The sequence below is a fragment of the Danio rerio genome, chromosome 5 (assembly GCF_052040795.2).
Source record: "Danio rerio strain M-AB ecotype USA chromosome 5, GRCz13ab, whole genome shotgun sequence".
NCBI classification, from domain to species: Eukaryota; Metazoa; Chordata; class Actinopteri; order Cypriniformes; family Danionidae; genus Danio; species Danio rerio.
Genome location: NC_141025.1, coordinates 77,712,501 through 77,740,000, shown reverse-complemented (window position 1 = coordinate 77,740,000; position 27,500 = coordinate 77,712,501). Strand labels below are relative to the sequence as shown.

The 27,500-nt window shown below is 35.9% G+C and overlaps 1 protein-coding gene across 1 annotated transcript in view; it reads right to left on the bottom strand.

The window, feature by feature from the left end:
* pappaa (pregnancy-associated plasma protein A, pappalysin 1a) overlaps nt 1–27,500 on the bottom strand; it is a 174,558-nt gene that overhangs the window by 119,521 nt on the left and 27,537 nt on the right. Inside the window, 4 exon segments of the mRNA NM_001278805.1 lie at nt 13,798–13,919; nt 20,686–20,878; nt 23,366–23,659; nt 26,601–26,746. Coding sequence (NP_001265734.1) covers nt 13,798–13,919; nt 20,686–20,878; nt 23,366–23,659; nt 26,601–26,746 — 755 coding nt within the window.

Here is a 27,500-nt window from a genome sequence, read left to right as displayed (position 1 = left end):
GAAACACACACACATACACAAACACACATACACAAACAGACACAAACTCACAAAAACACACACAAACAAACAAACAAACACACACACACACACACACACACACTCACAAACACACACACAAACTCACAAAAACACACACAAACAAACACACACTCACAAACTCAAACATACACAAACACACACACACACTCACACAGACAAATGCACATACACAAACACACACATGCACTCGCACACACACACTCACAAACACACAGACAAACCCACACTCACAAAAACACACACAAACACACACCCTCACAAGCTCTCTCAAACACACACAAACACACTAACAAAATACACAAACACACACACTCACAAACACACAGACAAACCCACACTCACAAAAACACACACAAACACACACCCTCACAAGCTCTCTCAAACACACACAAACACACTAACAAAATACACAAACACACACACTCACAAACCCACACACAAACAAACACACACTCACAAGCTCACACTTACACAAGCACACACAGACAAACACACATACACAAACACACTCACACACACAAACACACACGCATGCACACACTCACAAACAGACACACACACACACATAAAAACACACACCCACACAAAATCACACACACACAGGCACACTCACAAACACACACTCACATTCACACACAAACACAAGCAGAAAGACAAAAACACACGCACACACACATACAATCACATTCACACACACACACACACACACGTGCACACCCGCACACATCTCCAGGGGTCTACAGAAGCGTCTCGCTGGATGAATGCGGCTGTAGTGGGCCGTGTTGAGGGGTCTGTGTTTAACAGGGCATCACTCCAGCAGGAACAAATATAAACCAAAGAGACGGAGCAGCGGCAAGTCCAGGCATGCCTGCGCAGCACGGCAACAAGTGTGGCATACAGCTGAACACTACACTATCAGCCCTCCTGTGTCTTCAAATACTTCCCAAATGATGCCGAACTGGGACAATCGCCTCACAGCAAGAAGGTGGCTGGTTTGAGCCCTGGCTGGGCCAGTCTGTATTTCTGTGTGGAGTTTGCATGTTCTCCCAGTGTTGGCGTGGGTTTCTGGGTGCTCCAGTTTCCCTCACAGTCCAAACTCATGCACTATAGGGGAAATGGATTAACTAAGTTGTAGTGTATGTGTGTGAATGAGTGTGTATTGGTGTTTCCCAGTGATGGATTGCAGCTGAAAGGGCATCCGCTGAGTAAAACATATGTTGGATAAGTTGGCGGTTCATTCCGCTGTGGCAACCACTGATAATAAAGGGACTAAGCTAAAAAAAAAATGAATGAATGAATGAATAAAAAAAATAAAAAATAAACTAAATAAAACAAAATACGTTTTAGTAAGTAATAAAAATTTTAAACGTTAAAATTTAAATACAATTTATTTAAAATAATAACAGATTAAATATAAATGAAATAAAATTAAATAAAACAAATATAAAAGTATTGTAATTTATTTAAAAATAGAAAAAAACACATTTAAAAACTGATAATTAAAAAACTAATTAAAATAAAAAGCAATAAAAATAATAAAAATAAACAAAATTATTAAAATGGTCAATTAAAATGAAATTCTTAATTTTAAAAAATTAATAATACAGATTAAATAAATATTAAATTACACTAAAATTTTAATAGAAATTAAATTAAATTAAAGTCCAAAGACGTGGTGTAGGTGAATTGGGTAAGCTAAATCATCCATAGTGTGTGTGTGTGTGTGTGTGTGTGTGTGTGTGTGTGTGTGTGTAAATGAGTGTGTTTCCCAGTGATGGGTTGCAGCTGGAAGGGCATCCGCTGTGTAAAACATATGCTGGATAAGTTGGCGGTTCATTCCGCTGTGGCGACCCCAGATTAATAAAGGAACTAATCCGACAAGAAAATGATGTTGTCTGGGTTGGTGTTCATTGGTGTATTGAATCATTCATTTTCCTTCAGCTTAGTCAGCTAGCTCTCGGCAACTCTCACATGGTCGCCTAATGAAGCTAAGCAGGGCTGTGCCTGGTCAGTACCGGGATGAGAGATCACATGGGAAAGCTAGGTTGCTGCCGGAAGTGGTGTCAGTGAGGCCAGCAGGGGGCGCTCAACCTGCGGTCTGTGTGGGTCCTAATGCCCCAGTATAGTAAAGAGGACTTTATACTGCTCAGTGAGCGCCGTCTTTCGGATGAGATGTTAAACTGATGTCCTGACTCTCTGTGGATGTCCTTGCAAAGGAGTAGTTTAACCCCGGCATCCTGGCCAAATCTGCCCACTGGCCTCTGTCCATCATGGCCTCCTTATCATACCCATATCATAATTGACACTTCTATGCAGCTTACAGTGACATTTAAAGGCTTAACTAGGTTAATTAGGTTAACTAGGCAGGTTAGGGTAATTAGACAAGTTATAGTATAATGATGGTTTGTTCTAGACCAGGGGTGACCAAACTCGGTCCTGGAGGGCCGGTGTCCTGCAGATTTTAGCTCCAACTTGCCTCAACACACCTGCAAAGATGTTTCTAGAAAGCCTGGTAAGAGCTTGATTAGCTAGACCAGGTGTGTCTGATTGGGGTTGGAACCAAACTTTGCAGGAAACTGGCCCTTCAGGACTGAGTTTGGGCACCCCTGTTTTAGACTATCGAGAAAAAATATTGCTTAAAGGGGCTAATAATTTTCACCTTAAAATGTTTTTTAAAAAATTAATAATGGCTTTTATTCTAGCCGAAATAAAACAAATAAGACTTTCTCCAGAAGAACAAATATTATCAGACAAACTGTGAAAGTTTCCTTGCTCTGTTAAACATCATTTGGGAAATATATAAAAGAAGAAAAAAAACAAACCGGGGCTAATAATTCTGACTTCAACTGTACATTATATTATTTAAAACTACTAACATTACAATAAAAGTCACTTTGGTTTAACTGCAGAGTTCAATTTTATACATCAAAAGTGGAGAGAGCAGAGACTGACATCCCACAATGCAATTCACAACCAGTGGCGTAGCGGACGGGCCCGCAGGGCGCGCACCGCGGGGGGGCCGCACGTGATTAGGGGGCCCCACGTCGTCACGATTTTTAATAATTGAAAATCCAGCAACCGCAATAATCAAACTCTTAGGAACAACTGTGGTCGGAACCAAAGTTCACAGGTCTGTGTTCTCTGAACTCCTCTCAAGCCGTGGACTACTTTATTCTGATTGCTTGCCATAGATATATACACTAGATATCGCATAGGGACCCTGAGCATGCGTCAATAGCGCCGCCACATTGGTACAGTGCTCCCAGGACAAATGTTATTCAACCGCACTAGACAAGACAGTGTTATTACGTGAAGATGCGGGACTTTAGCGATGTCTACGAGTGTAGTAACATGCAAACAAATAAAACAAAGCACAAAGGCAGAACATTTCATAGGTAATATTAAGTTTTTTTCTGTTTTTGTATGTTACGAACTTTTGTGCTAATCAGGTCACGTTATTGATGATAACAGTCACTTACTGCATTCACCATACGGCAAAGCAGCTCCAACTCGCACTAAACACTCGGCTTATGCTAGTTTTGTTGAATAAAATCAGCAAACAATGCAAAAGAAATATGACAACGAGATGCTGCGCTGCCAGAAACTTGTATTATTGTCGGCTAACGTTAGTGAAAGAGTCGTTCGGGGGATTCATTCACAAACGAGTTGCTCCCTCCGTCAGTATGAGGAGTGAAAGCAGGAGAGGAGCTGTGTTTCAGGACATGGATTAGATCAAATTTAACAGGGAGGGTGAATAGTACATTTCTGTACACACAAACACAAGCTTTTTGTCAGGAATGCCCGTGCGGTCACTGATCCATCAATGTAGAAAAATGATGTAAAATTATAATTTTCGTAATTAAAAAAAAAAAATTGCACACTAACATCCAGGAAAACTCCCGATCACAGATATATGTGTATATGTGTATATCTCTGGCTTTGCATGGCCACAGTCCTCCACTGTACCTTGGTCCCGCATTCATTTCAATGGAGCGCTACCCTGTAGCAAGATGGCGGAGCTATTGACGCATTCCGTCCAATAGACAACAATAGGCCAGGCGACATCTAGTGTATATATCTATGATTGCTTGCCGCCGAACCGCGTCATAGCCAATGAAGACGCGCCGCTGTTTCTCACTGCCGGTTCTCGATAAAAAATGAATGACTTCTGGCTATTTTGACGCTCTCGCCGCTTTCGGTTTGTGATCGCTCCTCAGTTTGTGAAGGATTCCCCGCGTTGTCGCTCCACCCCGCCTCCTTTCCCCGCTCCTCAATTTGTGACATAGATATATACACTAGATATCGCATAGGGACCTTGAGTATGCGTCAATAGCGCCGCCACATTGGTACAGTGCTCCCAGGACAAATGTCACTCAACCGCACTAGTCAAGACAGTGTTATTACGTGAAGATGCGGGACTTTAGCGCTGTCTACGAGTGTAGTAACGTGCAAACAAATAAAACAAAGTACAAAGGCAGAACATTTCATAGGTAAGATTAAGTTTTTTACGTTTTTGTATGTTCTGAAATTTGTGCTAATCAGGTAACATTATTAATGATAATACAGTCACTTACTGCATTCACCATACGGCAAAGCAGCTCCAACTCGCACTAAACACTCGGCTTATGCTAGTTTTGTTTAGTAAAATCAGCAAACAATGCAAAAGAAATATGACAACGAGATGCTGCGCTGCCAGAAACTTGTATTATTGTCGGCTAGTGAAGGAGTCGTTCATTACGGAGATTCATTCACAAACAAATCGCTCTCTCCGTCAGTATGAGAAGTGAAAGCAGGAGAGGAGCTGTGTTTCAGGACACGGATTAGATCAAATTTAACAGGGAGGGTGAATAGTACATTTCCATGCACACAAACACAAGCTTTTTGTCAGGAATGCCCGTGCGGTCACTGATCCATCAATGTAGAAAAGTGATGTAAAATTATAATTTTCATATTAAAAAAAAAATTGCATACTAACATCCAGGAAAACTCCCGATCACAGATACATGTGTATATGTGTATATATCTAGCTCTAAGCCACCCCCCTTCAACTGGGGGCCCTGTCGGTGATCCCTGCAGGGGGGGCTCCGCATTTTGCGCTACGCCACTGTTTACAACCGGAAATTAATTTGAAATAAAAAAAACACAAACTACAGAAAGTGTTCATTAACAGATATCCTTTACAGTGCATGAAGGAAAGGATGAGTTATGTTCTCCGACTGCACATAATATGACGGTCTCTGAAGTGCTCTCTGATAATAAGGTTAACAGCGATCTGTGACCCGTATCCATCACTGTCTGCGTGAGTTCATTATCATCAAAGCAGGTCTTTGAAGAGGAAAACACTCCTCCGATTGATAATGAGCCTTTCCTTCTGCTACAGTAGAGATACAAATCTTGGAAAACTTTAAACGGCAAGACACCGTCTCACCAAGCAGGCATGAACCAACGCGTCCCCGACAGTGGGAATCGATTTAATTGCGAGGAAAATGCACACGTAGCGTCTTCTGAAGCGGCACGCTTTGTTCGGCTGCACCACAAAAACGTGCAGCTGAAGTCAGAATAAATGTTTTCTTTTTTAAATATTTCCCAAATGATGTTTAACAGATTCAGGAATTTTTCACAGTATTTTCTATAATATTTTTTCTTCTGGAGAAAGTCTTACTTGTTTTATTTCGGCCAGAATAAAAGCAGTTCTTAATTTTTTTAAACTCCATTTTAAGGTCAATAACATAAGCCCCTTTACGCAGCACATTTTTTCTATTGTCTTCAGAACAAACCATCGTTATGCAATGACTTGCCTACTTTAACTTAATTAACACAGTTAAAGGTGCTGTGTGTGAGTGTTTGACTCCTCTAAAGCATGCAAACACCATAATATGCTAGCAGATTTTTCAGAAACATGCTCAGTGAACATTCTTGTTTGTCTGAAAAACAATGCTGAAGTCAGATGTTCTGCTTTGATCATGGGCGTATACATGCCAGAATGGCTGTCTTTGTTTTGGTCATTTAACCCGCCCAATGCCAGCTTAGCCAATTATATTTCAGCACCCCGGGTTGCCTTGATGGAAAAACAGCGTATTTCATTCATTCAGAAAGGCTCTCAAAGTATGCGCACTTGACTGAAATGTGACCTCCGATGGACAGTTGCAGACTCCGAAATGAGAAGCAGATTCAGAGTTCCACATGAGGTGGTTATTAATTAGCAAATAATATAAATATTACAAACCTAAGCATTAAGTGAGCAGGTAACATTGTGTCCTAACAACATGCTCTGTGATGAGATACATAGTGATAAGCTATCGGGCTGTTTGCACCAGTCGAAACACGACAGTAATGTAAATACAGCCATTCAGAAGCACAGAATAGTGCACTCACTGCACTCCAGCGATATGGTGAGTTTTATAATCTAATTATTATATATTAAAGGGCTATGAAACCCCCTAGTTTCAGCAGAGTGTTTTCACACCATCACTTTAGAAAAAGTCTGAAAAGTGGGCGTGTCCAGCTCTGTTTAAGGGGAGTGTCAGAGGAGCAAAAGAGTGACGATATGGGAGTGTCGATTTGGGAGTTTCAGAGTCAAAACACACACACACACACACACAGGGGAGAAAGTGACTGTGTTTACTTGGACATCAGTAATAGAATTGTTTGACAAATTATTAAATGGTGGACTTTAACTGCAGTTTGGCTCTTTCATTCAGGAATTTCATTCATGCCCCTCGCGACAAACGAGATATTTGAATCGAGGAGCTGCTCTAAGCGTGTAATTTTTCATGCAATGTTTGTTACCGCACGGCGAATGAGAGAAAAAAACCCTCCGCATTTCCCGAATACTTGGATGCACTCGGCAGGTAGTGTCAGAAAGCCGTGTGTGTTATTCCATTTACAAAATGCGGTGAAAATCCTACACGACAGTAATAGTTTGGTTGTAGTGCTAACATGTTTACATTTGGTGTAATAGTTAGTTCCATACGAACAAACTGAATAAACAAAGAGCGCTGATCGCTCACCAAATCTGTAGAGACAGGACAATCCACAGCTATGGAAGGTAAATTCTGCCAATTTTAAATAAATCAAATAAACATTGGAAATGAAAATGAAAATCAGATTAACAATTTCATTTTAAAACACTGTTCGCAAAATATCTGCCAAAATTGAAAACGAAATGAAATTAATAAAATTAATAAATAAAATTAATAAATTTCCTTTTTCACTTTGACAACACATCGTCCCTGTCAAATTGATAATTAAAATGAAGTTGCCAATTCAACATTTCATTTTCACTGCATTTCCACTGGGTGTCAAACACACTGCACCTTCAAGCCTTTAAATGTCACTTTAAAGCTGAATACTAGCGTCTTGAAGAATATCTAGTCAAATATTATGTGCTGTCATCACGGCAAAGAGAAAATAAATCAGTTATTAAAAATGAGTTATTGAAACCATGTTTAGAAATTTGTTCTTCTTCTTTCCAAGTAAACAGAAATTGGGAAACAATTTACAGAAGGGCTAATAATTCTGGCTTTAACTGTACGTATATGCTATACATCACCCAAATTCCCACAAGAACGCTGTGATTTGCAGAGCAAGAGGATTCCTGACTCAAACTAAACTGACACGATGCTATTTTACGCCGAGCTCACAAACGATAATTAATAATGCAGCTGTCTGCGAATTCTGGAGCAGCACAGCTGTGTAGACTATTTATAAAAGAACACAAATTTTCCACCAGCAGCTCACTGTTCACACTGAGAACAAGCAGAGGACGTAACTACAGGTGAAACGACACTGTAAAATAAATCTGTTAATGATCCTTTTCCGTATTTTGGGAATCACAAGTGTCGTTTGTGGTTGTGAATTGCATTATGGGATGTTGATCTCTGCTCTGTCGACTTTTGATGATAAAAAGTCAACTCAGTTTAACAAAGTGACTTTAATTGACATTTTAGGAGTTTGAAATCATAAAATGTATAAAGAGGGAAAGTCTGTAAAACAAAAAAAAATGTAATGGTGGTTTATTGCAAGAGTTTAGTAGTGTAATATACAACACCAACCCAGACAATATAGAAGGGCTGCTCGATTTTGGGAAAAATCATAATCAGGATTATTTTGGTCATAATTGTAATCACGATTATTCAAAACGATTATCAGTTGAAGTCAAAATTATCAGCGCTCCTGAGAATTTTTTTAAAAATAAATATTTCCCAAATTATGTTTAACAGAGCAAGGAATTTTAACAGTATTTCCTCTAATATTTTTTCTTCAAGGCTTATTTGTTTTTATTTCGGCTAGAATAAAAGTAGTTTTAAATATTTTGAAACCCATTTTAAGGTCAATATTATTAGCCCCCTTAAGCAATATTTGTTTTTGATTTTCTGCAGAAGAAACTACTGTAATACAATGACTTGCCTAATTACTCTAAGTCTTTGAACTGCACTTTAATCTGAATGCTTGTATTTTGAAGAACATCTAGTCAAATATTATGTACTGTCATATTAGCAAAGATAAAATAAATCAGTAATTAGAAATGAGATATTAAAACTATTATGATTAGAAATAAAAAATAATAATCTTCTTTCCATTAAGTGAAGTTTATTCATAAACTAATTTCGAGAGGATCACGTGCTTATGATTTATCACGGCCGGTCTCGCATTTGCTAATCACTATCTTCCAATAATACGAGCCTTAAGCTACTATAAATAACCACAGTTTTCAGTTCACTTTATCTTCGTTTGGAAGAAACCCCCCTCCTCCCCTATTCTCCTCCTTTACCTCTGATTGGGCGGCACGGCGGCCCAGTGGTTAGCACTGTGAGCCCCACAGCAAGAACACTGCCAGCCCTGGTTCCACAGGACCGGTGGGTGTTTCTGTGAGGAGTTTGTATGTCCTCCCCGTGTCCGCGTGGGTTTTCCCCGGGTTCTCCGGTTTCCTCCCACCATCCAAAGACATTCAACATACATAACAACCAAGCTTTGTCTAATCCCTTGTGTTCCCTTAGCTACTGCAGCAGGGGAGTTCTGAGATCCACCGAGCTCAGGCTCCCCTCTCGCTCTGCCAACGGGAGGAAGCCCCGGGCTCGAGGATCCCTTGAGCTCGGGGCTCTCTCCCGGGACAGCATGCCAAACAAGCTTTTATAAAATCATCAGCTAAGTGTGAACTCTTGAAACAGAAATTGGGAAGGAAAACAAAAAGAAAGAGGAAAGAGAACAAAAGGAAAGGAAAAGAGAAATAAATACAAGAGAATGAAAATATGAAACAAATTGTGCTTTAAGCATCTTCACCGTGAGAAAAACACTTTAGCTACAACAATCCTTCAGTCAAGAGCAGTGAGGGATTTTCACCTTTTGTTGTTTGATTAATGATGGAAACAGACGGCAGCAGGATTATTGTGCGCACTTTTGTCATTTTAATGGTTTCTCTTTAACGTGTCTTTTGATTCTCAACTCGTTTGTTTATTACACAAATGAGGGTTAATATGAATAATCACTAAACACCACGTTTTGACACCTATTTGACTATTAAAGCGCTCACGTCAGGGGTGTCCAAACTTTTTGCGCCGAGGGCCAGATGCAAAAAAACAAACGTTGTCGCGGGCCAAATTTTACATACATCACACAGACACGTGTATATATATATATATATATATATATATATATATATATATATATATATATATATATATATATATATATATATATATATATATATATATATATATATATAAATACAGTTGAAGTCAGAATTGTTAGCCCCCCTAAATTATTAGCCCCCGTTTATTTTTTCCCCAATTTCTGTTTAACGGAGAGAAGATTTTTTTCCACACATTTCTAAACATATTAGTTTTAGGAACTCATTTCTAATAACTGATTTATTTTATCTTTGCCATGATGACAGTAAATAATATTTGACTAGATATTTTTAAGACACTTCAATACAGCTTTAAGTGACATTTAAAGGCTTAACTAGGTTAAGCAAGTTAACTTGTTAAGTTAAGGTAATTAGGCAAGTTATTTTATAACAATGGTTTGTTCTGAAGACTAAAAGGGCTAATAATTTTGACCTGAAAATGGTTCATAAAAAAATTTAAACCGCTTTTTATTCAAGCCGAAATAAAACAAAAGTCTTTCTCCAAAAGAAATAATATTATCAGACATACGGTAAAAATGTCCTTGCTCTGTTAAACATCATTTGGGAAATATTTAAAAAAGAAGAAATAAATCAAAGAGGGGCGAATAATTCAGACTTCAACTGTGTATAGATAGATAGATAGATAGATAGATAGATAGATAGATAGATAGATAGATAGATAGATAGATAGATAGATAGATAGATAGATAGATAGATCATAACAAGAACTGCTGCTTAATTGAATGCATGTAATAGCGACACCCGGTGGTTATTTTTTGAATTACGTTAATTTTTGTATAGCGGGCCAGATTCTATTGATATTTATAAAAAGCCTCGCGGGCCGCCACAAAACTGATTGCGGGCCGCAGATGGCCCGTGGGCCGTAATTTGGACACGCCTGGCTTACGTTAATGACTTTAGATGTGTGCGCTCTGCTTGTCTGTGTGCGCGAATGAAACCGAATGCTGACCGCATGCTTCTGTGTGTGCGCGCCGCACACACACACATAAGCGGTCTTTCGCGCTTTTAAGAGCAACAATGTGTACATCTGGAAAGGGGGCGGTACATGATGGAATAATCGTTTGTCTCGATTAATGGTTTTTCATCATCGTTAGAAGCCAAAATCGACATCGGATTTTCGATTAATTGCAAAGCCCTACAATACAGCACATAAAACTATTCAACAATAGAACAATAAGAGTCACTTTTTCAAACTTTTCAAGGTTAAAAGTTGTTGGAAGGAAGATCAAGATCCTATCATGCAATTTGAAAGCAGAAATAAACAGTGAAAAATTTTCTGTGTGGAGTTTGCATGTTCTCCCCATGTTGGCGTGGGTTTCCTCCGGGTGCTTCGGTTTCCCCCACAGTCCAAACACATGCGCTATAGGGGATTGATAAACTAAATTGGCCGTAGCGTATGAGTGTGTGTGAATGAGTGTGTATGAGTGTTTCCCAATACTGGGTTGCATTTGGAAGGGCATCCGCTGCGTAAAAACATATGCCAGAATAGTTGGCGGTTCATTCCGCTGTGGCAACCCCTGATAAATAAGGAACTAAGCCGAAGGAAATTTAATGAATGAGACCTGAAACCTTTGACTTCCAACGTGTTATACAAAACACTATAGAAGTCAATGGTTACGGCTTTCCAGCATTCTTCAAAATATCTCCTTTTGTGTTCAACAGAATGACATTCATAAAGGTTTGAAATGAGCAAATGATGACAGTATTATCCCTCCAAGGATGAATTGAGATTTAAAGCGCAGTCAGAGGAGATCCAGGGATTTTTTTTGATGAGTTCATTGTGAGAAATCCAGGGTCACAATGCCCTGACATGTCAAATTAAATCATTCTTTACTGCACTGGACGCGGTAAAACACCATGTCAACTGTAAGTCATCACAGCATCGCTCTGTTTGTTCAGGGAGGTGTATATTAGCTGGGAAAAAAGCCATTGTGAGCAATTCATTAACCTCGATGGCAGCTACTCGGCTGACACACGAGTCTACAAATGTTTGCCATATTCAAATGTGTTTACGTCTGAACCAATCACCTGAGACCTAAAGTAACGTGACCAATCACAGTCTCAAATACCTCACTGGTGACTCACAGTGATGTAAAATGCAGACATTGGTTGTCATTCTAATGCACTAGATATTAAAAAACACAGACTTTTCTTACTAAACACAGACTTTAAAACTATAACAGTGCATTTTTAGTTCACACTTGAAAATTATAGTTGATATAGAGTTGAAGTCAGAACTAATAGCCCACCTGTTTAATTTTTTTTTCCAATTTCTGTTTAACGGAGAGCAGATTTCTTCAACACATTTATAAGCATAATAGTTTTAATAACTCATTTCTCATCTCTGATTTATTTTATCTTAGTCATGATGACAGTAAAAAATATTTTACTAGATATTTTTCAAGACACTTCTAAACAGCTTAAAGTGACATTTAAAGGCTTCACTAGGTTAATTAGTGTAACTAGGCAGGTTATGGTAATTAGGCAAGTTTTTTTTTCTTCTGAAGAAAGTCTTATTTGTTGTATTTCTGCTAGAATAAAGCCGTTTTTAATTTTTTAAACACAATTTTTTCCTTTAAAAAATGCTAAAGTAAAAAATAAATCAGACTTTCCCCAGAAGAAAAACTATTATCAGACATACTGTGAAAAATTCTTTGCTCTGTTAAACAGCATTTGGGAAATACTAAAAAAGCAAAACAAATTCAAAGGGCGGCTAATAAATCTGACTTCGACTGTATATGTTTATTATATATGTGATCCTGAACCACACAACCAGTCATAAGTGTCCTTGGAAATTGAGATGTATGCATTTTCTGAAAGCTGGATAAATTGGCTTTCTAATGATAAAAATAATATTCGCTGGAGATACAGCTATTTGAAAATCCAAAATCTGAGGGTTCACAAAAAAATAATAAAAAGAATAAATAAATAAAATACAAATACAGATACGATTTCCCTCACTTTTAGAGACAGGCCATTTAGAAACAGCTGATTAATAATTATATGATCGTAAACTTCTGGATCTCATTCAGCTGCCACATCCCATATATATATATATATATATATATATATATATATATATATATATATATATATATATATATATATATATATATATATATATATATATATATATATATATATATATATATATATATATATATATATATATATATATATATATATATATATATACACCATATACTGCCATATATATAAATATATTTATACACTACATGACAAGGGTCTTGTTGACTATGCAAGTTTTAGGAAGAACAAATAATAACTTGACTTCTAGTTGATCATTTGGTATCAGAAGTGTCTTATATGGAAGGCAAAGGCCTCTAGATTTAGTTGATTTTACAAAAATAAAATATGATCATGTCTTGATTTTGAATGATTTGATTAGGACAGTAAAGTCTGACTCTGCTTAGACTAAAGTCTCATCACTGAACAGAAATAATGTCCAGTATAGAATATAAAGTCCTGCTGCAGTGGAGACAGAATGAATATTGTGTCTGACTCCATCATGAGCTTGGAGGACTGCATCCATACATCTCTGACATGACTCAAATCACTGATTTAATATGGGATGGCAAAGAAAGCGTTCTTGCAGTTAATCAAGATCCTTTTGATTTATCTTCGATGTCTCCTCCTTCATCTTACCTCAGACATGCTCAATAATGTTCATCTCTGGTGACTGGGCTGGCCAATCCTGGACCTTCTTTGCTTTCAGGAGCTTTGATGTGGAGGCTGAAGTATGAGAAGGAGCGCTATCCTGCTGGAGAATTGTCCCTCTCCTGTGGTTTGTAATGTAATGGGCAGCACAGATGTCTTGATAACTCAGGCTGTTGATGTTGATCATCCACTCTGCAGATCTCTCGCACGCCCCCATACTGAATGTAACCCCAAACCATGATTCTTCCTTCACCAAACTTGACTGATTTCTGTGAGAATCTTGGCTCTCTTCTGTCACTTTTCTAAATGATCAACTAGAAGTCAAGTTATTATTTGTTGCTCTTACAACTGGGATCCAAAACACGACTTTTGTCTTGTAGTGTTTTGAACTGGACATACAGTGATGGAGTCACTATAAGAACACTCACCCTCTGCTTCTCTCGGGCTCCAGTGTCCGGAAGGTGAGCAGGGCCTCGGGGATGAAGAGTTGGACGCATATTGAAGGAGAATACGACCCTCGGCACATTTATCACATACTGATCCCACTTCTCTAGGAAACCAACAGACACAAGCACAATGCAACTTAGAAACAACACATTCAAGCAGACAGTGAGGTGGGTGGGAATTGATTAATTAATTAATTTATTAATTAATTAATTTATTTATTTATTTATTTACTTAATAAATACCAAAGACTTCAATCATACAAATTTGGGTAGCAATTAAAATTGTTATTTTTTGTTTGTTTGTTGTTTTTTGACAACAGTCGAAAGTATATTTTCTTTTATATAAAATTTAAAATTAAATGAAATTAAATTAAAAATAAATAGCAAAATAAAATAAAAAATTATGTAAACAATTAATGCTAAAATATAAAATACAGATTAAATGTTAAAATAAAATCAAAGTAAAACTAAATGCTAAAATTAAATTAAATTAAAAATAAAATAAAATGAAAAAAATTCAATTAAAAAATGATTAAAAAAAACTTTTAATAAATTAAAAATTAAATGGTAAAATAAAATAAACGATGAAATACAATAAAAAATAAATGATTAAATAAAATTTTAAATAAAATTAAAATTAAATGATAAAATAAAATAAAATAAATGATGAAACAAAATAAAAAATAAAAGATGAAATAAAATAAAATAAAAATAAAAGATCAAATGAAATAAAATAAAAAATAAATGATAAAAAACGAAATAAAAAACAAATGATAAAATCAAAATAAATGAAAAAATAAAATAAAACAATAAATAATAATATATATATATATATATATATATATATATATATATATATATATATATATATATATATATATATATCTATATATATATATATATATATATATATAGATATATATATATATATATATATATATATATATATATATATATATATATATTTACACTCAAAAGGAATAACAAAGCACTTGAAAACACAAACAAATGCATTATTCACATTTTTTAAATTGTTGTTTAGTTGTGCAACACAGCTAATTGTGGTTTAAAATAAGTTGTTTGTGGAAAAAAGCTACTGTAAACTGTTTTGAGATCCGCCAGGCTACTTTTAGAGCGCACTGCTGTGAGAATTCCCGACTCATGAAGCACTTCAGGCAATGACAAATCTGCTTAAATGAGACGGTGGTGTGTCAGTGTTATAAAGATACACTGTAAACAATGTCACATGTTCAGCATGGAGAGTTAGAGAGCGACGAGTCTCAACATGTTCAGTCTAAGGGGATTCCCTGCCGTCTGAATCAGTCGATTCCACCTGTCTCTCACATAACGGTCCCTCACCGCAAATAAATCTCCTTCTCTCACGCTGACTGCATGCAACTCTTTAGAAACTGATGCAAAATAACAAAGAGAGTTCTACAGGCCATATAAAACAGCATTATTTTGAAAGTCATGCATGCTTATGTCTGTATGTATGTATTTATTTATTTACTTGGCAGAGGCAATACAAAATAACAATACAATATTTATTACAATATTTTATATTTACAATATATTATGGAACTTACAGAAAAATAGAATTTAAGAAAGTTAAAAATTTAAATTTGGAAAATACATAAAAAACTAAATTAAATTAAATTAAATTAAATTAAATTAAATTAAATTAAATTAAATTAAATTAAATTAAATTAAATTAAATTAAATTAAATTAAATTAAATTAAAATGTAATTTAAATTAAAATTAATTTAAAATGTGAAAATTATAATAAAATAAAATAAAAATTAAATTTAAAAGGGGATTCCCTGTCATCAAATTGCCTGTGTTTATTTATTTATTCATTTATTTATTCAGCAGAAGCAATACAAATCAAAACATTAAATTATTTTTTATTACAGAACCTACAAAAAATTTTATTATCACATTAAATTAAAATTAAAATGTAATTTAAAATGAAAAAATATAACTAAATTAAATAAAATTTAATTATAAATTAAATTAAATTAAATAAATTTAAAAATTATGATGAAATAATAATATGATAAAAAATAAAATAAAATAAAATCCACCTGTTTATTTATTTATTTATTTATTTATTTATTTATTTATTTATTTATTTATTTATTTATTTATTTTTAATTTATTTAGCAGAAGCAATACAAACTAAAACATTATATTATTTTTGATACAGAACCTATAGAAAAATTAAATTAAATTAAATGAATATTAAAATTAAATAATGTACATTTTTTTTATAAAATAATAAGACAATTTAATTAAATAAAACAATTAATAAAACCAACAAAAATAAATGAAATAAAACAAAACAATATGAAATTAAATTAAATTATATTAAAAAGGGCATTTCCTTCCATCAATTCCACCTGTTTATTTTTTAACTTATTTAGCAATACATTAAAAAATATTATAATAAAGTAATAATAAAATTTAAAAAATAATAATAAGAACTTCAATGCTGTTATTCACAGATACAATTAAATTAAATTAAAAACTTCAATGTATGCTGTTATACACAAATAAAATAAAATAAAATGAAATGAAATTATATAAAATAAAATTATTCAAAACAAAATTTAAAAGTTGATTCCCTGCCATTAATTCCACCTGTCTCTCAGATAACAGTCCCTTGCTGACTGTCAAGCAAATAACTCTCTGACTGACTGCATGCAACTCTATAGAAGCTGATGCAAAATAACACCGAGTCTGAGTTCCACAGGTCTGAGTCACAAAACGTGATGATTTTGGACGGCATCACGAACAACTATGTACTACACAGCCAGTAACACAACATTCAGAAATAGCAGTAATAATTGTGATCTGGCAGATGCTGAGAAATCCCAGTTCTTTGCAAAAAAAAATGCATTGATGATTTTTTTGTCTTGTTTCTAGTCCAAACATTGAAAACTTCTTACATCAAGAAGCATTTTCTAGACATGCACAAAATATTGTCTTGTTTAAAGAAATATTGAGTCAAAATTAATTGAGTTTTTCCTTAAAACAAGATAAATAATCTACCAATGGGGTAAGAAAAATAATATTATATCAAATGTAAAAACAAGATTACTTTTCTTACCATATTAACAGATTATTTAGCTTGTTTTAAATTAGATCTCACTAATTTTGGAAAGTTATTTCTTAAAACAATACTAAACTGATCGACCACTTTTTTAATTACACCTTTCCAACTGCTCATTAATGTAAATGTCTAAATAGCCAATCACATGGCAGCAGCTCAATGCATTTAGGCATGTTGACATGGTCAAGATGATCTGCTGCAGTTCAAACTGAGCATCAGAATGGGGAAGACAGGGGATTTAAGTGACTTTTTGAATGTGGCATGGTTGTTGGTGCCAGGCGGGCTGATCTGAGTATTTCAGAAACTGCTGATCTACTAGGATTTTCACGCACAACCATCTCTAGGGTTTACAGAGAATGGTCTGACAAAGAGGAAATATCCAGTGAGCGGCAGTTCTGTGGGCGCACATGCCTTGTTGATGCCAGAGGTCAAAGAAGAATGGCCAGACTGGTTCCAGCTGATAGAAAGGCAACAGTAACTCAAATAAGCACTCGTTACAACCGAGCTCTGCAGAAGAGCATCTCTGAACACACAACACGTCCAACCTTGAGGCAGATTGGCTACAGCAGCAGAAGAGCACACCGGGTGCCGCTCCTGTCAGCTAAGAACAGGAAACTGAGGCTACAATTTACACAGACTCACCAAAACTGGACAATAGAAGATTGGAGAAACGTTGCCTGCTCTGATGAGTCTCCATTTCTGCTGACACATTCAGATGGGCAGGTCAAAATTTGGCGTCAACAACATGAAAGCATGGATCCATCCAGCCTTGTATCAGCGGTTCAGGCTGGTGGTGGTGGTGTAATGGTGTGGGGGAGATTTTCTTGGCACACTTTGGGCTCATTAGTACCAACTGAGCATCGTGTCAACACCACAGCCTACCTGAGTATTGTTGCTGACCATGTCCATCCCTTTATGAGCACAGTGTCTCCATCTTCTAATGGCTACTTCCAGCAGGATAACACGCCATGTCATAAAGCACGAATCATCTCAGACTGGTTTCTTAAACATGAACACAATGAGTTCACTCAAATGGCCTCCACAGTCACCAGTTCTCAATCCAATAGAGCATCTTTGGGATGTGGTGGAACAGGAGATTGGCATCATGGATGTGTAGCCGACAAATCTGCAGCAACTGTGTGATGCTATCATGTCAATATGGAGCAAAATCTCTGAGGAATATTTCCAGTGACTTGCTGAATCTCTGCCACAAATGATTAAGTCCGTACTGAAGGCAAAAGAAGGTCCAACCCGGTACTAGTAATGTGTACCTAATAAAGTGGCCGGTGCATGTATGTGTTTTGCTTCTTGATTTAAGAATGTTTAGATATTTGAATAAGCAACAAGACAACAAAAAAATCTAAGAAAAGCAGTTGTTGTTTTTTTGCAATGTTTTGTGCTTCCTCCAATCTAGCCTCTCAAATGTATTTAAAAACTGTTTCGAAATGTCTCCGACTTGTCCTCTTTCAATATTTATTTACTAAACAGAACATGCTCAGACATGTCTTCTCTCTGCGTACACTCATAATTACATTACATGAGTTGTAATATATCAGATTGCATTGCCCTAGAGCAGTGGTTCTCAAACTTTTTTCATCTAGTACCACCTCAGGAAAAAATTGTCTCTTCAAGTACCACCAAAATGAGCAGTATTGAAATATAGTAGCGTAGTAGGCCAATTAAAGCAGTTACAGCTCTGCACAGTTAAAAAATGTGGCAGATTACCTTAGAAATATAGGCTAGATGTCATATATGGCTTATTATGTACATAATTTTTGATAAATTTTGAAATGTGTGTAGCATGTACATGACATATTTTATTCCTCCGCGTACCACTGGAAGGAAGCCTGCGTACCACTAGTGGTACACGTACCACAGTTTGAGAAACACTGCCCTAGAGCGCACAAAAAATGCTTGTTTGTGTTTAAAAATAGTCTTTGGTAGTAAACAACTATAAAAAAATATATATACTCAAGGGTTGCCAGAACTTTATCATAATAATCCGGTACTATATATATATAAACAATTGAAGTCAGATATTATGACCCCCCCTATTTTTTATTTATTTTTTTTATATTTCCCAAATGATGTTTAACAGAGCAAGGGAATTTTCACAGTATGTCTGATAATATTTTTTTCTTCTGAAGAAAGTCTTATTTGTTTTATTTCAGCTTTAATAAAAGCAGCTTTTAATTTTTTGAACACTATTTTAAGAACAATATTATTAGCCTCTTTAAGCTATTTTTTTTCCGATAGTCTATAAAACAAACTATCGTTGTACAATAACTTGCCTAATAGGGTATTTGATGTATGCTAAAAGGACTTTTAATTTGCCAGTAACCTGGGTTAAGCGCTTCTGGTGAACTGTATGCCAATGCAAAATCGGTTTCTTTAAAAATGTGATATCTGATATAAAGTGGGTCTCAGATTGTACAAGAAGCACTGCATTAAATTGCTTTAAATTACATTACAAGGTGAGCAAATATGTACATTCTACCCCATTATAGGCTTCTTTCTCGTTATGCAGTTAATAATAAAAGATATACGACGTGTGTTTGGTTGTGAGACGTAGTTTGGACGAAGTTATCGGCGATTATTACTATTGTAAAGTCATGCAATGTGTAACCCCTTGTTACTTACTTACTTACTTATTTATTTAATTATTTATTAACTTATATTTTTATATATTTATTCATTTACTTATCTTTTTACTTATTTATTTACTGATTTATTAATTTAATTATTTATTTACTTATTTATTCATCTATTAATGTATGTATTTATTTATTTATTTATTTGCTTGTTTAGTTATGTATTTATTTATTTACTTATTTATTCATTTAATTATTTAATTACTTATTTATTAATCTATTAATTAATTAATTAATTATTTAATTTATTTATTTATTTATTTATATTATTTTTTATTTGTTTTTATTTATTTATTTATTTATTTACTTATTTACGTACTTATGTATTTATTTATTTACTTATTTATTTGCTTATTTATTTACTAACCTTTTCACTTATTTATTGATTTACTTATTTATGTATTTATTTATTTACTTATTTATTTGCTTATTTATTTACTAACCTTTTCACTTATTTATTGATTTACTTATTTATGTATTTATTTATTTATTTACCTATTTACTTATTTTTCATTTATGTAATTATTTATTTATTTATTTATTTATTTACTTATTTATTTACTTAATTATTTATGTATTTACTTATTTCTTATTATTTTATTTACTTATTTATTTATTTATTTATTTATTTACGTACTTATGTATTTATTTATTTACTTGTTTATTTATTTACTTGTTTATTTATTTACTTATTTATTTACTTATTTATTTACTTATTTACTTATTTATTTAATTAAAGTTAAAAGTTTAAGATTTTAAGGCTTGAGGGCTTCTTTTTCATTATGCAGTTTGAGAAAGATTGACGTGTTTTTGGTTGTGAGACGAAGTTTGGACGAAGATGTCGGCGATCATTACTATTGTAAGGTCATGCGATGTGAAACCCCCTGTCGTCGATCCATCTTGCAATGTAAACAAAGCAACGACAAAACACTATTCAAGATAGTCATGCAGTGTGAAAACATCTGAGACACGACTACCTTGAAAATCCTGCAGTCTGAACTCAACATAACTCTGGCTTCTTTACAGTGTTTACTGTTGATTACTGAGCATTGTCCCTGTTAAATGAAATGAAATAATAAATAAATGTAAGTAAAGCCTCAGTTCACCTGTCGTAGAAGTGGCCTGAGATGGGAGGAAACCACTCTATTGAAATGGAGCCGTGATCTTGTTCCACGACTTGGGGTGCCATCGGCACAGGAGGAGGACGGTAGTTGGGTTGCCAGGTTTGGTAAATAAGATCCAAATAGCAATGCATTCGTGCCACCTGATTAAGCGTAAAGGAGTCCGTGCAGTCGTCCTCTGTGGGGAAAAAAAGTGAGAGTATGTTTAGTTAATATGCCATATGCACAGCTAGTGTTTTTCAGCCAGCGATGAAAGGTTTATGTGACTGTTTTTAATTTCATAATGTTCCTTTTACAGCATCATTGTTGTACTATAATTAACATACAACCAGTTAAATAGACTTAAGCATGCATTTTGTTGTTCAAGTGTGAATTGAGATGAAAGTGTAGATGCTATAGTGCTGAGTGCAGAAACTCCATTGTAAATACTAGGGAAAATAAGATATTTGATATAGAAATGACCCTCAATTCAATTATGTGCTTACTGGGAGCACTGTCCAAAGAAATGTTTAATGAAGAAAATCTTTGTCTTAAGGTTATTATTACTGATAGCAAAAAATGAATAAATAAAAAAATAAAAAAATGAAATGATAATAGTACATTGGATGGAAGAAGGTTCTCCAAAGGAGGCTGTAATTTGTAATTTGAGGTAACTACAATGTAACAAAATGTACCTTGATGTACAAATGTATCCCCTGAAAAGTAATTATGATGGCAATACCTTTCATCCATTCATTCATTCATTCATTCATTCATTCATTGATTCATTCATTCATTTATTCATTCATTTATTTATTTATTTATGTATGTATTTACTTATTTGTGCATGTATTAATTCATTTACTTTTTATTTATTTATTTATTTATTTATTTGTTTGTTTGTTTGTTTGTTTGTTTGTTTGTTTGTTTGTTTATTTATTTATTTACTTATATGTGCATGCATTAATTTATTCACTTTTTTATTTATTTACTTACTTATTTACTTATTTATTTACTTTTCTTCCTTATTTATTTATTTATTTATTTACTTATTTATTTACTTTTCTTCCTTATTTATTTATTTATTGACTTATTTATTTATTTACTTACTTATGTATTTATTTATTTTTATTGTTTATTTATTTATTTATCTATCTATTTATTTATTTACTTTATTAATTTATTTGTATTATTTTCTTTTATTTAATTATTTTTTATGTATTCCCTCATCTGTAAGAGGTTAAATTGTTGGGCAAGGGTTTGTTCTGTAAAAAAATATATAATGACTAATTTAATAAAAAAAAAATGTAAAAAAATAAAATAAATAAAAAAGAAAGAAAATACTGGGGTAAAATAAATTTCAATTTTTTTAAAGACATAATATATATTATAAGAATATCACAATAAATAATATGCCAATATTAAGTGAGTTTTTCCTTAAAACAAGCTAAATAATCTGCCAATCGGGTGAGCAAAATAATATTGCTTTTCCTTTTGACGTAAGATTATTTTGCGTACCCCTTTGGCAGATTATTTTGCTTGTTTTAGGGAAAACTCACTTAGTTTTGGCTTATTATTTCTGAATTAAATATTTCTGAATCTTGTCTAGAAAATTCTTCTAGGTTTAAGGATTTTCAGATATTCGGACTAGAAACAAGACAAAAAAAATCAGAGTAAGAGAATAATTTTAAGCAATGTATCATAGTCATCTTCGTTTTAAAGAATTCCCCCGTCCACCCCTACTTCTTTCCTAGACAGGTGGCACGGTGGCCCAGTGTTTAGCACTGTTGCCTCATAGCAAGAACGTCGCTGGTTCTAGTCCTTACCAAGCTAGACGACGTTTCAGTGCGGAGTTTGCACGTTCTCCCCGTGCTCACGTGGGTTTCCACCGGGTTCCCCGGTTTCCTCCCACCATCCAAAAACATGCAACTAAAGTTAATTGACTAATCCAAATCAGCACCACAGACATGCTCCTAGTCAGTAGTTATCTCTTAACAGCAATCACTATCTGTTCAGCTACTACAGCAGGGGAGTCCTCCAGATCTGCCTGAGCTCAAACTCCCCTCTCGCCTTGCAAACGGGAGCGTGAGGATCTAATGAGCTCAGGGCTCTCTCCCGGGACAGCATGCCAAACAAGCTTAATAATCAATCTTCAGCTAAGTGTCAACTCTTAAATACGTTTTAGTTTTAAATCTCTGCATCTTTCACTCTATGCCATCTCTGCTTTTTTTTAGACATCTTTATAATCTGTAAGAAGCAATGTCTTCTTCAGGTCATCCTGAAACAGAGTTCCTAGTAATTCCAGCTTAACCACAACTTTAATGTTCAACTAGGTTCTATAGTGTTGATAGCAACCATGGCAACGAGAAACCTGGGGGGTCGTTTTTGCTGACAAGGTGAGCTTCACTACCCATCATCACACTTTAAAATACCAGGAAAAGCAGAACTCCCCAGTCTTACTTCATTCACTCATCTACTTCTCATGTGCTCTAATACAGCCTACATGCAGAAGGTAACAAGGGGTGATGTTTCCGATCAGAGCAAATCAAAAGTCACACTGACATTGTACTGAATTTAGCCAGAATCTTTTACTCAGCATCAGTTTAAACATTCCTTTATGAATTACAGCCATACTGTCTTTTTTGTGATTGAGTGAAGCTGATTGAGAACGTGTATCTGCTCTTACCTGCATAACTCATGTAATTATTAAAGGGTGTGTGAACAAAGTTGCGGTTTCCACACGTTTCATTTCCAGGCTCGGGGTCCTTGCAGAGTTTGTATTTGGGTGTTGGGTTGGTGTCGGCACACAGATCTCCAGTTTCCAGCGAGGGCTCGGTCTCTAAACATGCATCATTGCAGGACTCGATCTCTGAGATCCCCCTGAACACGTGGTACAGTCCCAGACTGTGCCCGATCTCATGGATCATGGTGTGCGTGTGGCCAAAGGTACCGTAGAAGGATGGATTCAGAACTATACCACCTGAAGAAGAAGAGAAGCACACACAGTAAACACTGATGTCTCGTGTGGAAATCTGATGTACAGAATGCTAATTACATACTCAGAAGTAAGTATATTTATGGATTTCACATATATATTCAAATTTATATCATATAAAATGCAACATATATTTATATATATTTATATATATACATATATATATATATATATATATATATATATATATATATATATATATATATATATATATATATATATATATATATACATACATACATACATACATACATACATACATACATATATATATATATATATATATATATATATATATATATATATATATATATATATATATATATATTAGAGGTGTGAACCTATGCTGGTCTCACGGTTCGGTTCGGTTCGGTTACGATTATCATGCCATCGATTCGGTTCAATTCGATATCTCGGTGCATCATGGTGCATTGACGATGCTTTCCATATATAGTGTTATATTTTAGGGGGGAGGCTATAACATGCTGTCTGTATAAGCACACAGACACACAGCACCACACTGTCTCTCATTTAAACACATTCACAAACATAGACAGCATCAAACAAACACACACGCACACACACACACAAACACACACACTTAAGCCCTTGCAACAGGGAGAGCTCGCGCTGAGCGGAGCAGAAAAACGAAAAAAAAAACGAAAAAAAGAAGCACTTTTCCGACGGTCCCTTACTGAGAGCTCCTCTCAGCGCGAGCTCTGCCGGCTAAAGTAAACGCAGACTGCAAGGGCTTAAACGGAGCAGTGCTCGTAATGTCGAGCGAAAAAAAAGAAAGACAGCTGTGAAACATAACCAGCTTTGTCTTTCTGTAGGAAACACACTTTAGATCTTTTTAGGGTGAGAGGTTTTAGAGTTATTGCCAGCTATAACTGAATGTGTGTCAGGAAAATCGAAAACAAAACCAACTGAAGCGCGCTCATTTCTGGCGCCCCACTGGATGTTCAGCGCCCTAAGAATTTGCCTATGGTGCCTATGCCACGGGCCGGCCCTGAGTTGGCTGAGTGTTGTAAATAACGGCGCTCACCTCCCTCGCGACAGAGCGCATAGGAGGTAAATGACGTCACGACATAATAACCGGTTATGGTTATTACTGAATCGATACCGAATTGTCCGCGTCTGCATTGCGGTGCACCGAAGAAACAATTCAGGCGAGGCAGTGGCGCAGTAGGTAGTGCTGTCCCCTCACAGCAAGAAGGTCGCTGGGTCGCTGGCTTGAGCCTCGCCTCAGTTGGTGTTTCTGTGTGGAGTTTGCATGTTCTCCCTGCCTTCACGTGGGTTTCCTCCGGGTGCTCCGGTTTCCCCCACAGTCCAAAGACATGCGGTACAGGTGAATTGGGTAAGCTAAATTGTCCGTAGTGTGTGTGTAGATGTTTCCCAGGGATAGGTTGCGGCTGGAAGGGCTTCCGCTGTGTAAAAACTTGCTGGATAAGTTGGTGGTTCATTCCGCTGTGTATATATGAATATATATCATCGAAAATAACTAGATTCATGTTTTAAATTACATCACATTATATATTTATATAGTTTGAAAATATAGTTTGAACTGCAGCACATCATCTTGACCATGTCTACATGCCCAAATGCATTGAGTTGCTGCCATTAGATTAGAAATTTGCGTTAACGGGCAGTTGGACAGGTGTACCTAAAAAAGTGACCAGTGATTGTATATACATGTGAAATCTAAATGTTTACTTTAGTGTCATATAAGTCATTTGCATATATCTCCATGTATTAGAATATCTATATGGGGTACTTTTACATAAAAAACTTGTTTCTTACAAAGCTCGTCAACCCAAGCTCATTCTGAAAGTGTAGCCCCGCGGATGTTTCTGGAGACCGCGATTTACGTGGTGCGTATGGCTGCATTGCATTTTTTCAAGCGAACACTATGGGGCGGTGTGACCCCTCTCCTCTTTGCGCTCACCAGCTGACGGCTCACCTCCGTGAGGAGGGCTTTCACGCTGCAACCAGTTTGTCCGGTTAGCTCGTCTTGTTATGACGGCGGAGCTGAGGCCCAGAGGAAGAGCCGGCCAAGCCGACGACCAGGTTCGAGCCCAGGTAAGAGCGGTTCCAGAAATCAGACAAAAACAGAACCCAAAAATAAAGGGAACGAGTTTATAACGAGGCGGGAATGCAGTGAAATCCGAATATGCGGTCAAGATCGGACCAGGGCTTTTCTTGTTCTAGACGGCTTTTGTAAATCGTCGCTTGGGTTTAGGGAAGGAGGAGGAGGGTGGCTGGGTCAGCCGATTGGCCGGCCTCCCAGTCCATCCCTCAGTCATTCAGTCAGTCAGTCAGTCAGTCAGTCAGTCAGTCAGTCAGTCTGACAGACGGTCGCTCGACAGCAGCCTCCGGCGGCTTTTTACGCGAACAGCGTGGGCGCGAACAACGTGGGCGCGAAGAGCACGCGCTCGCGAGAGGTGTTCGAGACGTGAAAAAGCGCGCACAGCGGCCTCTCGCGGATTTGCGAAAACAAACTGCACAAATACGAACCTCCTGGGACGTACTTCGCTGTCTCCAGAAACGTCTGCGGGGCTACGTTTCCACAATGAGCCTGGGTTGATAATTTTTGTAGATCAGAAGTTTTTACCATTTCGATACCAAATAACTGAAACAAAAGTCTGAATGTCATGCGAACGACATCCTTGAAATGTCAGATCATTGCACTTGCATATACAGTAAATGTGTCTTCACTTCTTCTGCTTATGCAGCTATTACGCTTCAATTTGCTTTGATTATTTACTCTAAACCTCCAACGGAATGATTTATACCGCCCTTAACATGAACAAACACTTGTTGAGAAGAGGAACCACTGAAATAATGTAACAGAGAGACAGAGCGAGGCGTTCAGCATCAGATGATTTAGGAATATAACTCAAACATGTATGCAGTAATTTCTCCGTACCGAGATGCGCCAGCGCGTCCTTATCCCACGGCCAGGTGGCGACTCCAGCCAGATCTTCATCTGAGGAATTGGCGAAGAAGATATTGAGGTGTGTGGAACCGTCCAGCTTGAGGATCTCTTTCAGCTCCTTCACATCCAGATAGGCCCTGGAGTCACAGATGGAGAAGGAGAGTGAACATACGCGTATGTCTAGATTCATCTCAATTACTAGTTATTAAAGTTTGTGCGAAATCAAAATGTACAATGTTTATTTTGCTAGCGCACTTATTTATTCTAGTAGCTAATTCACTGAAATACACGTTAGTTTTGTTCTTCTTCAATCAAAGTCTGCACATCTGCTTCTGTGTCTTGAATTGGCTCCTACTACATGATGTGTTAGTTTGACGGCTCCAGCCACTGTATTACAAGCCACGCCCCTCTTACTGTTAGTTTAAGCAGATGATGTGCAAGTAGAAAGCCCCGCCCCCTACTCAATATTCCGTTTCAGTTGAAAGTACATCAACATACTAAAAAGTCTCAGCAACTTCCAGTTCATGCTGCCTTCATTCATTCATTCATTCATTCATTCATTCATTCATTCATTCATTCATTCATTTTCTTGTCGGCTTAGTCCTTTTATTAATCCGGGGTCGCCACAGCGGAATGAACCGCCAACTTATCCAGCACGTTTTTACGCAGCCGATGCCCTTCCAGCTGCAACCCGTCTCTGGGAAATTCATGCTGACTTTTTTATTTTAATTTATCTTTCACATTGTTTTTCAGAGTGTAAATGTGTACTCATATACCAATTATTAGGAGAATACCTAAATTAAGTAATCTAAATCACAAAATTCATACTGATTCATTTTCTTGTCGGCTTAGTCCCTTTATGAATCCGGGGTCACCACAGCTGAATGAACT